The sequence below is a fragment of the Takifugu flavidus genome, chromosome 21 (assembly GCF_003711565.1).
Source record: "Takifugu flavidus isolate HTHZ2018 chromosome 21, ASM371156v2, whole genome shotgun sequence".
Classification (NCBI taxonomy): Eukaryota; Metazoa; Chordata; class Actinopteri; order Tetraodontiformes; family Tetraodontidae; genus Takifugu; species Takifugu flavidus.
This window is the reverse complement of record NC_079540.1, coordinates 1245597-1257991: the sequence shown is the minus strand read 5'-3', so window position 1 is coordinate 1257991 and position 12395 is coordinate 1245597. Positions and strand designations below refer to the sequence as shown.

The 12395-nt window shown below is 45.6% G+C and overlaps 2 protein-coding genes across 5 annotated transcripts in view; one reads left to right on the top strand and one right to left on the bottom strand.

The window, feature by feature from the left end:
- The first annotated feature begins 7143 nt into the window (after window positions 1-7143).
- cfap300 (cilia and flagella associated protein 300) lies at window positions 7144-8787 on the top strand. Its single transcript, XM_057020682.1, has 7 exons — window positions 7144-7548; window positions 7621-7702; window positions 7782-7854; window positions 7931-8085; window positions 8169-8341; window positions 8418-8484; window positions 8563-8787. The coding sequence occupies exons 1-7, from the start codon at window positions 7448-7450 to the stop codon at window positions 8695-8697; spliced, it is 786 nt and encodes a 261-aa protein (XP_056876662.1). The 5' UTR covers window positions 7144-7447; the 3' UTR covers window positions 8698-8787.
- The window catches only part of LOC130518237 (potassium voltage-gated channel subfamily KQT member 4), a 27370-nt gene continuing 23698 nt past the window's right edge, over window positions 8724-12395 (bottom strand). For all 4 annotated transcript variants that reach the window (XM_057020678.1, XM_057020679.1, XM_057020680.1 and 1 more), the window contains 3 exons: window positions 11941-12072; window positions 11636-11774; window positions 8724-11452 (listed from right to left, as the gene is read on the bottom strand). In XM_057020678.1, coding sequence (XP_056876658.1) covers window positions 11249-11452; window positions 11636-11774; window positions 11941-12072 — 475 coding nt within the window. In that variant the 3' untranslated portion in view covers window positions 8724-11248. The remainder of the gene's footprint in view (window positions 11453-11635; window positions 11775-11940; window positions 12073-12395) is intronic.

Here is a 12395-nt window from a genome sequence, read left to right as displayed (position 1 = left end):
TTGAGAGATGGGATGCTTAATTTATAAGTTTGATCCATTTAGTAATGCTAACTGGACTGGTTGTGCTCCAACAAGAGGCTTAATGGACTGGTTATACTGGGACACAGTGGATAAATACTGGCACCACACTAGTTGAAATGGGACAGAGAGGATGAGTTGATGGTATATAGAGACATTACACATTATAAAACATATATAACTTACACCATAGGTTGCAAAATGAAACCCAGTTTCTTATCAAGAGTTTCATATTTTTAACATACTAAATTTTCACTAGTTAACTTCTATAAATGTTCCACTAGCAATCACAAAAACCCTGAGTAAACGTGTAACTAATCCGCTCTATAAATCAAATAATGAATATATGCATCATTAACTATAAATCAGTAATAAACTGCAGATTAGCTGAAATCCTATTCTACTCCAGCTTTGATCTGCCTTGTAGTTTTTATGATGTTACATAAATATTTAGGGGCCTGACGTGGTGGTCTGGGCTCTGAAGGCACAGCTGTCCTGGGGGAGAGACTCTGATCAATAATCTGTTATTCTGAATGGATGCTGGTGGGTGGCTGGGACAGACAGATGCCGTCAGGACAAAAGAGACAAGACTGGTGCTCCAGTGAACCAGCCAGTGAATGTGGCCAGGGGAGGTGCTAGAGGGTTAACATTTTTAATTAGAAACTTGAAATATATACATATCAGTCACGTAACTATAGTTATATTCCTTAAAAAAAACCCAAAATGGACGAATAGGCTCTCAGACGGCAACTCTAGGTGTTTTTTTCGTAGGTGACTTTAGGTGTTCTACTCACCGTTGCTGCTGCCCTAATAACAGGCCGGGGGGGCAGGTCATTGTGCCTTAACCATCCCAAGGGAAAAATAATCAGTCAGTGGAGTGTGAACTGGGACTCTCTTGCCCCCCAGCTTGGGACCCCAAGCAATCACCCACAGCCCCTTTTGGCAAAAGGCACCAAAAGGCACTGCAGATTTTTCAGAGTATAAAAAAAGTTCTAAAGACACGGCTTCGGGAGCTATTTGTGGTTTATTATCTTGATCAATGACACTTTGTTGTGTAGACCATGTAACTAATGGAGGTCTCCCCGGGGTGGAAAGGGTGGGGGGGGCATGCCCATGCTCACACTTGCTTTTATCAGCTCTTACGCAATCTCATGGCTCCAGAAAGTGCTCCAGCTTGGCTCTACTTTGTTGTCGTTTACCTCTGATGATGATGGATTCTGCCGTAGTAACACATTAGGAATTCCATACAGCTACACCAACACATGAGTCACGCTCACAGGAAGGGTGATTCTAACCGTTAACATACACACAGTTGATTGTCGTCTCCTTGAGATGGTGCACGTGCTTGTGTGTTGACCCTGATGGACCCCTGTAATCAGAGGAGGAAGTGTCCAGATGCGGCAGCGTGTGTGATTCATGACCTGCTCATCGGCGAAACAGAGGAGGGTGATTCACTTTGAATTTCACAAGTTCTGTAGGTGGCAGCTTGGAAACTTGCATATGCATGTTGTACATTTGACATAGGCGCTGACTAAGCGCGCGGTGACGGCGGCCTCCAGATGTTTACCGTAATCCCGGCTCTTCATCTTCCGGATATCGGCTCAGCAGCGCTTCTGTTTGTGAGATAATTTACCCCCAAAATAGCCTGAACTGCAGAGGCTGAGGGCACCCGTGGTAACAATAGAGCCTATACATACGGGCTAGTTTGACGTCTACGCAACCACGTGGATAAAAACCCTGCTATGAGCTCCAGATGTTTGGTTCAGAACTGCGAGATTTAAACTAGCCGTGAGATTAGATTTAACAGACAGATGTGGGCCCGACACACACGCACTCATCCCGAGGAACAATCCCGCTCTTTCTCCCGGCCTGCACAGTTCTCCCATGATGCCACACTTCAAGAGCGTGGATCCCAGCTGTGCTGCGCTGGGGTGGAGCCCTGCTCTCCTGACCCCACGGAGGAGTGGACGCGGCAATCCATATCCATGTCCCTGTTTCCTCTTCCTGGAACATGGGGAACAAGGGCGGCTGGTGGTAAACAAGACGAATGGGGCGAATGGAGAGGTGATCACGAAACAGCTGGCAGCCGCTTAAGACGCCCACGTTCTGTTTTGTCGATGAGCGGCGCAAACTTCTGGAAGGATGCGAGAGTTTCCGTGTGCTGCTTGTTCTGTTTTAGGACTTTTTTTTATTCCTGCAGGATTCTTCACACAAAACATTTGCATCAACATCATTATGAGATATTTTCCAACTTTATGTCTTCGGTTCTTCGCTGAATAAAAGCGAAAACGAGTTCTGGTCCGTGTGAGTCGATTCAAACCGCTCCGGCGTGAAGGTGACCTGAGCGTTGCTGGTTATAGAACCGATTGTGTCAGACACTTGAGACACGATTTGCATCTTAAAGTCAGTGTCGGCTCTTGTTTAGAGAAGAAAAATGGTTTATTTAGCGAAGGCGTGTAAGATGAGTTTGATTAGATAAGTTTCATCTTTACACACATCTATGTTAGAGATTGACTCAGCGTTGAACTTCTAAACGGATGGCTCAGCACTTGGTGCAGGATGGAAATTGCTGCAACGGCCGGTCGGCCACCTTTGCCCCCCTCCCTCACGTCTGTCACCTCACGGTCGCATTGATTGTGAAACCGCAGGGTTGCGAGATTGATTACGGCTGACTAGGATGTGACAGATCCTGAGTCATGCAGGAAGGGGGAAGAAAAAGAAAAGGAGTCAGTGAAATTTATTAATAAAACCTGACAGTTGTGCTTAAAATGGCTGAGGTCAGATTGATTCCTAGGACTGTAATCAATTAACAGAACCAAAACCTTAATATTCAAGAGTTTACCACTTTCAGAATGTGACTTTTTTCTGAACGAATCAGCGTATTATGTGTTTCTTTGTCTGAGAGTCCTCATTTGTTCCACTGAAAGACGTGTGGACACACGTTGCTTTGAGTCTTTCATCTACAGGTGGGGACAGGTTTCTTCACGTCTATTGTCTGTCCAAGCTTTTAGCTTTTAAAATCAATGGCATCTAACAAAAGGTGACGGTGGAAACCCCAAGAAGCGATTTTAAAGGTGCCGTAAAATAATATTAGCGGCTGTAATTAGCTTTTAACGAGATGCAGACAGCACCTATTGTGTTTTGACTCTGACACTCCTCTTCCTCCTCCTCTTCCTCCCCCTCCTTCTCCTCCTGGGGTCATTTGGGACAAGAAGATGAGGCATCAGGTGGTACTTCAGGCTCTTCTCCTCCTGCATCCCCACAGGGACCGACCCAGCCGTGGTGGTCCTGACGCCCTGACTCAATATGGGTCCACTCGTCCATCCTTTTACCGAAAATTCAATAATGAGCCCTGTTTGCTTGGGCTAAGGTCGTCAATAATGCATCAAATGTATAAGACAGCTCTGAGCAGGTTTTAGCTGTTAGCATTTTTGTCTGACCTGCATTATTCGGGTTGTTGAGAACAGGGAAAGTGCAGATTTGAACAAAAACTGTGGTTGAAATGGGCACTTTAGTAGAGAAATCCTGCCTCACGGGCAGCGGATCTCGTTGGAGCCTGACGCTTTCTGGGTCTGCGCAGATAAAATGGAAATGTTCCTCTGTTTTAGTTGGAGCGGAACAGAGATCAGGGGGTCTGTGGGCGGCAGCATCAGCAGTGCTCCTCACCCCTCCTCGACATTGCGCCGTGGCCAACTCACACAACCGTTACACAAGCAAAAAACAGCCAATGGCTGCAACTTAATCACTTTGTTTTTGCAAGTGAATTCCTAAAAAATATTCAGGAGATCTCTTAGGGTTTGTATTGAGACACAATGGGGCTGTTTTCAATGGCTGCAGGAGGTGGGTGTGAATGTATTATATTGGAATAAAAATAAAGAGCCCTGTGTCGGACTTATAAAGGTTTTAGTCTGAGGCTACTTCAAGCTACATCAGGCTGTACAGCTGAATAAAAGTCCAGAGAAAATGTCAAGAAGCTGGACAATCGGACTTTTGCCAGTGGTCCCAAAAAATGTGAAGAGGCCAAGAGAGCGTCGCTGACGGGTGGAAAAAATGGCTCATACTGAGTGGGACATGTTCAGAATAATGTCTCTCGGGATTTTTCAAACTTATTAACGTTTCCAGTGAATGGACAGTGTATTCCCCCGAGGGGACCAAATCCAGCAGCATCCCGACCCAGCATTACGCAGAAGGGCTCCTTCACCCTGGACGGTCTTGTCTGTCAGTCTGTCTGTAATGAGAGCACTGATGTCATCAGGGAAGGGTTCTTCTTTCAGATGGAGACCTGCTGCCAAATCTGGGTGCTTTGTGTTCGACCAGAACCTTCCAGTGAAGCCTAGAAAGGGAAGTGAAAGTCACACGGTGGCCATATTTAAAGCTATTCCAGGTTGGATGAGCTGATGTGACCCCGAAGAGAAAAGCCATTAGTTCAAAAACCACTTATCGGCCACGACGCGCAACGACCCTGACCTTTGACCTCAGCAGATCCTCTTTAACCACCATGCTTAAATCTGGAAAACCATCAATAGGATCGCCTAAAAGCACCATAATTACGATGGATATTCTTCCTGTTAAAGAGACGCAGAGGGTGAGCAGACAGACACCCCCACCCCGTCCATCCACCCCCGCCAGCCTCTCTCCACAGCGGCATGTCCCTACTTGGCCCTTCATGGATTCCCAGAATGTTTTAGATACACTATCACAAAAGGAAAGGGAAATCAAGAGAGCGCACTCACCGGCAGACATAATACACTCTGATTGCTGATGATTACAGACTCAACCTGCCAGGTCTTTGTGTAAATCTGCTGGATAAGGAGATGTTTGTATGCTTTTTCTCCCCCATTTTTTAGCACCTTCTCTCAAATATATTCTGTAAACTTGCTTCTTCAGTCTTATTTTTTTGCAGCATAACAAGTACTAATTTAGCTTCATTCATTCCTAAAACGGTCGATTTTGTCTTTCATCGCAGAGCAATGAGCACCAGGGATCCACTGTTTTCCGCCGTATCATTCCTGCTTTTGGTTTTCATCCATTCTCCAACATTACAATGTACAATGCAAACAGTGGAGCGGCTTCCTCTGGGACGCTCTGCGTTACTCGGTGACCTCGGGGAGAACAAAACGAGCTCAGTGACAAAGTCCAGTTTCACCATGACATCATACGGAAAGGTCGCAAAAGGCCGATCCATCGATTGCCAAAGTAACCCAGCGGGATTCTTCCATTGTTCACACTGTCGCATTTTCCTTTCATACTTGATTGAGTCGAGCGGGAGTTGTTGGTCTGTGGAGAAAGAAGCGCACGAGGGAGCGGAAAGACAAAAGGAGGACAAAGGAGGACAAGTGAGTCCATGATATCCATGACGGGGCTGATGGTGACCTGGGTCCAAATAAAGGGCCCTGAGGTGCCTCATCTGGTGGAGACACTTGTTTAACCCACCCGGGTGGAGATTGTGGAGCCTTAAGAGCACCAGGAGTTACTGTAACATCTGCAAGGTTTGGAATTATAGGAAGATCAGATCAAGATTCTTCATATTTTCACAAAATTAGAAAGAAAACAGAAAGAAAGTCGACCAGTGTGATGAACATATTCAAGATGATGAAATTAATTGAAAGTAAAATTACAGCTTCGTCGTTGATGACATCATCCAACAAAAAAAGACTGAAAGTCGGAGTCCCAGTCGACAGAGACTGGTTCCATTACTGGTAATCGAGCTCAATTACACAGCAATCAGCAGACAATGAGAGTAAAACTATGTTTTGGTGTGATCTCCTGATGTTTCCAGGCTGTGAAAACACTGGTTTCACACCATTTCCACCAGGTTTCCTGGTCATTTTTAGGTTGTAGCAGCTGGATTTGGCCCCATCGGATGACTTTAAATGTGATTCATCTCATTATGGAAATTACCTTCAGGATTTTCAAGATGGCGCGGCGATAAACTCGTGATTGATGTGTTTGGATTTGATTCATCAGTCTCACACCATATAAGGTGGATTTAGAAAAACACCATTTAACATTTGCCCGTTGTTTTTAGACATATTTCTCTTTTTCGGTTAACAAATATCCAACATGGCTCACCATCGTCATGTCTTCAGGGTGTCTCTGCTCCCTCCTGGATCTTTTTGAATGTACATCAGGGTCTTGGCATCCAGAGCTGGAATGTGGATCAAAAGGATCCAAAATGTACTACCAACCTGGAATGTCGAGAATGAAATGGGATTTGGGGCTACACTCGCGATAAAAGGTTGTGCAAGTGTAAACATGCAGGGACGCAGAGACATATGGAAGCTGTTGTCCTCAGAGGCTTCGGCGCAAGTTTGATGTGACATGAAAACAGCTGTAAAAGTAACAGGCCTGATGATAAAAGCAATGCTGCCCTTCTGTCTAAAGCTCAGGTGCTGCTGCAAGATTGGACAATATTTACAAGAGAACACGTAGTCGTGTGAAGAAAATATAGGCTGTAAAGTGGTGGTTTGGGTGCAACATATCAAAGCGTTTCTGCACTTCACCTCAGGGCTGTACGTTAATATTTCAGGCACTAGGAAAGAAAGCAAAACATGTCCAAAAACAAGTGATTTCTTATACTGTATATTTAAATAATTGTCTTTTTTTTAAAAAAAATGTATTTGGGCATCTGGTTGTGTCTGAACTCCTGCAAATGAGTGTTTAACTGTTACTGTTGAGGTGAGTAGACATAACAAATCCTCCTGGATGAATGGGAAGAAAGACCATCATTTACAGAACCGTGGAGATGATGATGGGCTGGTGTGGGAACAGATATTAAGATAAGACTACAAGATAAAGACAGAGGTTAGTGCACAAACACTCACGCACACACGATGAGCGCAGCCTGCGTTAAAAATAAAAAGACTGGATGAGGTTGCCCTCTAGCGGCAACAGAGAGATATGTCGCCTTTTAAGAACAACAAACGGGTGATTCTGAAGACGTTAGTAGAAAAGTAGTAAGTCATAGGGAGCAACATTAACGAGAAAAAATACTCAAGTCAAATTAAATCGAAGGTCTTAACTTTATTGATCTGGCCTGTCACGCTAGGGTCCGCTATTATAATGTAACTACTACGTGTTGTGACAGAGGCGTTACTTTCTGTTGCCCCTGACAACACTGTTACGGAAACAGGTAAACAAATCTCCAAAGACGGGCGTGAAAGCGAAGATGAGCGACTCTTGAATTGTTGTGCATCTGGGAGAAAAGGCTCGGAACAGTCGCTCATTGGCTGTTCCTCAAAACCTTCGCTGCTAATTGGCTAAAACCGGCTACTTTTTGCTTTTTGTTTGTATTGCAGGGTATTTTTTCTGGTTTGTGAACACAAGAGGAAGGACAGAATCCAGATTTCCGACATTTGTCTTTAAAGTTTTGAGGAAGAAGGAGCGGAAGAAAAGCAACCCTCGAACAGCGGACAGAGAAATCGTAAAAATGGATGGTGAATTCGAGCAAACGTTTTCATTTACGCATCTGCCCTCCAAGAAGTTCTCATTCCTAGAGGACAAAAACACGTATACGCTGTTGATGAAATGGTAAATTCCAGCTACACCACTTAAAAGCTTGAAGCCCCTTCCTCGATTTAATGCTTGCATGAATCATTTTAGGTCCATGTTTGGGAGAATTTCCGCTCAGACTTTCACCTTTGACAGGGACTTCCGTCCTTACAACAGTGAAAAGTTTGCTCTGGTAAGACCTAATCATCATATTTAACCATTTCCTATAGAAGGTCTTTGTTTTGATGTCATCTTGATGTTTGTCTGTACAGTGTTTTTTCCAAAGCCCTCAAGTGGTCTCCAGCCTGTCCACAAAGGTGAACACCGGGGCCCCTGTGCCTCTTGGTATGTCACAAAGCTTTTCAGCACTGATAATAGGTGGAAATCAAATCTCACTGGAATGTGTCTGACCTGTGTGTAGACAGGCCCGTGCGTGTGGAAGTGGAGCAGGTACCGTGCACTCGAGTCTCCATGGACCTCTTTGACCCCATCTACACATGTGGCATCCTGAGGCCCTCTGGTCACATGGTCAAATGCTTTCACGATGTCTTCCCTGACTACGATGAACTCAGACAGGTCCTTGTCTCTTCTCATTTACCCGTCTGCCTCGCTCTCTCTCTCTTTTTTGACATGGTCCTCGTGCCCCTCTGCTCCTCTAGATGCTACAGGATGAGGAGTCCCAGCACTATTACGTGGTTGGGAGGGAGGCGAGAGAAGAGTTTTTGTTCGTCCTCTTCAAGCACCTGTGTCTAGGAGGAGAGCTTTGTCAGTACGACGACGTCATTGATCCTTACATGAACGCCACAAAGCGGATCTACAAAGATCTGATCAGGTGAGGGAGACCCCGTGTTGTTGATAGGCAAACCCAGCTGAACGTCTCGAGCGTAACTGTTCCCTTTACTGTGTAGCGTTCAGAAGGCTCCAGACACGAGGAAGATCTCCATCATCTCCACCGTCTTTAAAGTCCGGGTCTACGTGAGTGACCTTTTTAGTTCTAATCATTTCTTTTTAGCAAAGACGCTGCTGACAGGTCGTGTTAATCTTCCTCTGCAGGATGAGTCTGGACGCTGTTACCCCGGGAGGAGGGATGAAGAGCAGAACTTTGCCTATCTGATCATCAACCCCGTCAGCCATCACGTGACGTTGTTCAGCCACTCCTACGGCGTCGGGACCTTTGAGTTCCCGTAAAATAAAGAGCAACACGAGAGGCACAACCAGAGGCCGAAGCCAACAGTCCCAAGAATTTTATTGAAACAAATAAATTAATAAGTTAGTCAAGTGAGTTCAATTTCTCCTCAGTAGACACACACACGCGCGCGCACACACACACACGTCTCTTTGAAAGGTCACATGAACGTGTGTCTTAGATTAGAAAATAAAATGACACACATTTCATCAGCCTGTAACTATCGGTGGGAGGAGGACGACTTTGTAGGCTTGGCGTTTTTCTTATTGCTGTGGTCGCTGTGTGTGGGAGCTGAACGACAAATAAAAGCGCCGTAAAAAGGGAAACGAGCTGGAATGTCGGAAACGACAGCAAGTCAGTGAAGGATGGATGAGGACTAACATGCAGATTTGAGCCATGCATAGTATAGAGTCAGTCGGACGACCACTTATTATTTCTCTCACTTTTTTTCTCCCTAAACTAGCGCCTCCTAGAGGCCTCAGAGGTAGTTGTGTGGAAGCCATAATTCACTACGTGACATGCTTAAGAAAACACACATGCCTACAGGGTTTCCTGCCACGACACAAATGCCCACGCCTCCAGGGAGGCCTTGGTAGGATTGCCGTGATACGCTACGGAAGTATCAAGGGGCACCCTAAAACTCTAAAGTTACATCGCAGCAATGGGATCGACGGGGTCGCAGGTCAAAAGGTAAGCCTCGAAGCACATTGGAACACAGAAGGCACGGGTCAAATCCTCTGGCGTCTCGCCTTGTGACATTTTTAGGTTTTCTTCTAATGGCCACCACAAACGACAACATGCAACACTGTGGCTAACATTCCAGGTGGCTAAGTGTTCATTCTAATACGCTTCTAACAAGGAGGCACCTCTGCAGAGATTTAGGCCACCGAGTAAATAAAGCTATCGTTCCTCTACGAAATGAATGCATCCACCGTACCACGCCGAGAGCAAGCATTGAGGAGCTAGTGTATTCCCCAAGGCAGCAAGAGCGTCCGATTAGGGAGAGATCTACGAAGAGCGGAACAGTCAAGTACATTCGCTGAAATCGAAGCATGGAAGGAAGAGTGGAGCACCTGAGTCAACTGTCTGGACAGACACAGAATAAATGTGTCCCCAACTCTTTTTGCTGGCCAAATACCTTTATGGGCTATCGAAACCCAGCCCATAAAAGGGACGCAATTCGACCAGGTTTTGTGACCTACCAGGGCAGCGGTTTCGTCCCTGGGGGGACAGAAAACCCGGCTGGATCATCCTTAAGGACTGGGTTTGGACAAGGTCTGAATATTTTCTTTGCTGAAGTTGACAGGAATTGTCTCATTAATAAAAACCAAACATTAGTTACAGTTGTGTTATTGACGGTGATATGACAAGAGTTAGATTAAGGATTAAATCTAACTACATTAAACATGTTAACGTAGATATGTTAACAGAACTCTTAGCTAGATGCTAACTGTTACTTTAACTGGCAAAATCATTCTTAAAAAAAGACAGAAATTTTCGTTTACACAAAATTGAGTGCATGATCATAATCACGATAATTAAAAGGTAAAACATCAAGTGCCAAAGTGTGTGAGCAGGAATCGGTTTCATCGTGGCTATGAGCGGTATGTGCGTGCATGAACGTACGTATGCACGCTCTCCAGTTTTGTCCACATGCACGTTTTGCCGTGCATCAATCGAGTCCGATAAAGAGGCAGAAAAGGAAAAAAAGGCTGAGCCTCTTACGCCACTAGAGGGCGCAAAACACGCAAACGCCCGTCAGGGTTGGTTTCATGGGTAAAAACTGGCCAAAAAAACAGTCTGGATGGCATCTCCAGGGCTGTTGACTGTAAGGTCCACCGTCCCTGCAGGTTAGGCACCCTGACCCGAGGTGAGCAGCCTTGAAAACCCCATGTAGGTGACGCAGGGCCAGAGAGGTGTTATCTAAAGGAGAATGCATTTGGGCTGGGTTGGGCCACAAGCACAAAGGGTTGTGATTTGAAGGGGTTTTCCTTTTTTTTTTTTTTTGCAAGTGGGCTTTTTAGACATAAAACAAGCACAGAGTACCAAACCCTCCAAAAACTGTTTTCAGTTTTTCTGATGATTTTGTGTTAGAAACGTCCATGCACCTGTAGGGCAACTCCATTGAAGTCCAGGTTTTGCTGGTTTGTAAGTAAATTCATACAGCCAAAAAATAAATGTAAGGAAAGAAACTCTTTACAGATCTATTAGGAATTAGATGGATTACAGTCGAAGCTTCAGGCATAACATGAGGGGCTGGGGTGAAAGTGTGTCAGTAGTCGGGTCAGGGTTGTTCTCCTGTGAGCTGCTTTGGTGAGGCTTCTATGTGGAGTAGAGCCCTCTAGCGGCCGCCTATGGGAAAACCGTCATTTCAGGAAAAAGAGGAGGATGCTGCCGAGGTCAAGAGTGTAAAAATCACCTTGGACTGATATGAAACAGATGTTGGAGAAGGCGTTAGGTCAGGCTGCTCAGAGGACATACTGTAAAGGGTTTGCAATTGTGCTAAAGATAAACAAACAGACAGAAAAAGCCTCAGTTCTGCTCAGGTCGCTGTCATTCCAGATTGCCACTTTCAGATGTGGAGATGTTGAGTGTGTTGGCGGAGGGGAAGAGGTCTCTTTGGTCTGTGGGGCTGTGGTAGTCAGACGTCAGGTCAGGGTCCAGGAGGGTGGACAGCGTGTAGTTGGAGGAGCCTTTTTTCAAGCAGTGGGAGTACAAGTTGAGCAGAAGGTCCAGTTTGTTCTCGATAGACTGCACCTGAACAAACACACCAAGCAGATCGTGTCCTACAAGTGACATTCCATCAGCTCGTGTTTTCCCTTTATCACACGTCCTCCTTTTTTCATGCACCCATCCTTTTATTTATTTCATTTTGGCGGGGCCACTAAAATAAGCACAGCCCTGCAGATTCAACCCAAATGGGAAACACTTGTGCCTCACCTGTTTCTCCACCTTGACTACACGTCCCATCATGCTTAGCTCATCCAGTGAGTCCAGTTCTGGGGGTGTCTTCTCTCCCTTTTCAGGGCGTGCCTTCTTATCGGGCTGGACAGCTCCTCGCCCGATGATCTGATCCACTCTTTCACACAAATACATGCATGCACTGGCGTCACCACTGGAGCACGAGCGCTAAGCTAACAGAGCACTAAGAAGACAGAGCAAACTGTACTTTTAAGGTATAATTAACACTTTTCTGTGTTTATTCCAAGCACCACAACAGCAGGGGTTCTGCTGGTCATAGCTACCGAGTCTGCAGGCTCTTGATACGTCCCAGCATATCCAGGTGTCCAGCAGAGTACTGCTCTATGACATCCTTCACGTCGTACGGACGCAGCGTCTCCTTAAACTTCCTCTTGGCCACCAGGAACTTTAATATCCTGCAGAAATGCACAAGCGCAGCAGGCCAGCTGTTATCGGTCCTCTGAGAACCTTTGAAAGAGCCTCACGCAGCACATCCACATATACGGACAAACAGTAAACCTTTAGAGAGAACGCAGCCATCAAATTATGTGGGAGCTCTTGAGGATAACAAGATTAATTACACTGAGAGTGACCTTATCATTCAGAAACAGCCCCATAAAGAAAGCTGCCCCCATCCCCGACTGAACCCGGTAAATGTACCGAGGCGATGACAACATCTCCTGGAAGACATTTGCTTATGAGCGTTTGCTGATTGCTGCTTCAGCAACTCTGTTCTCCT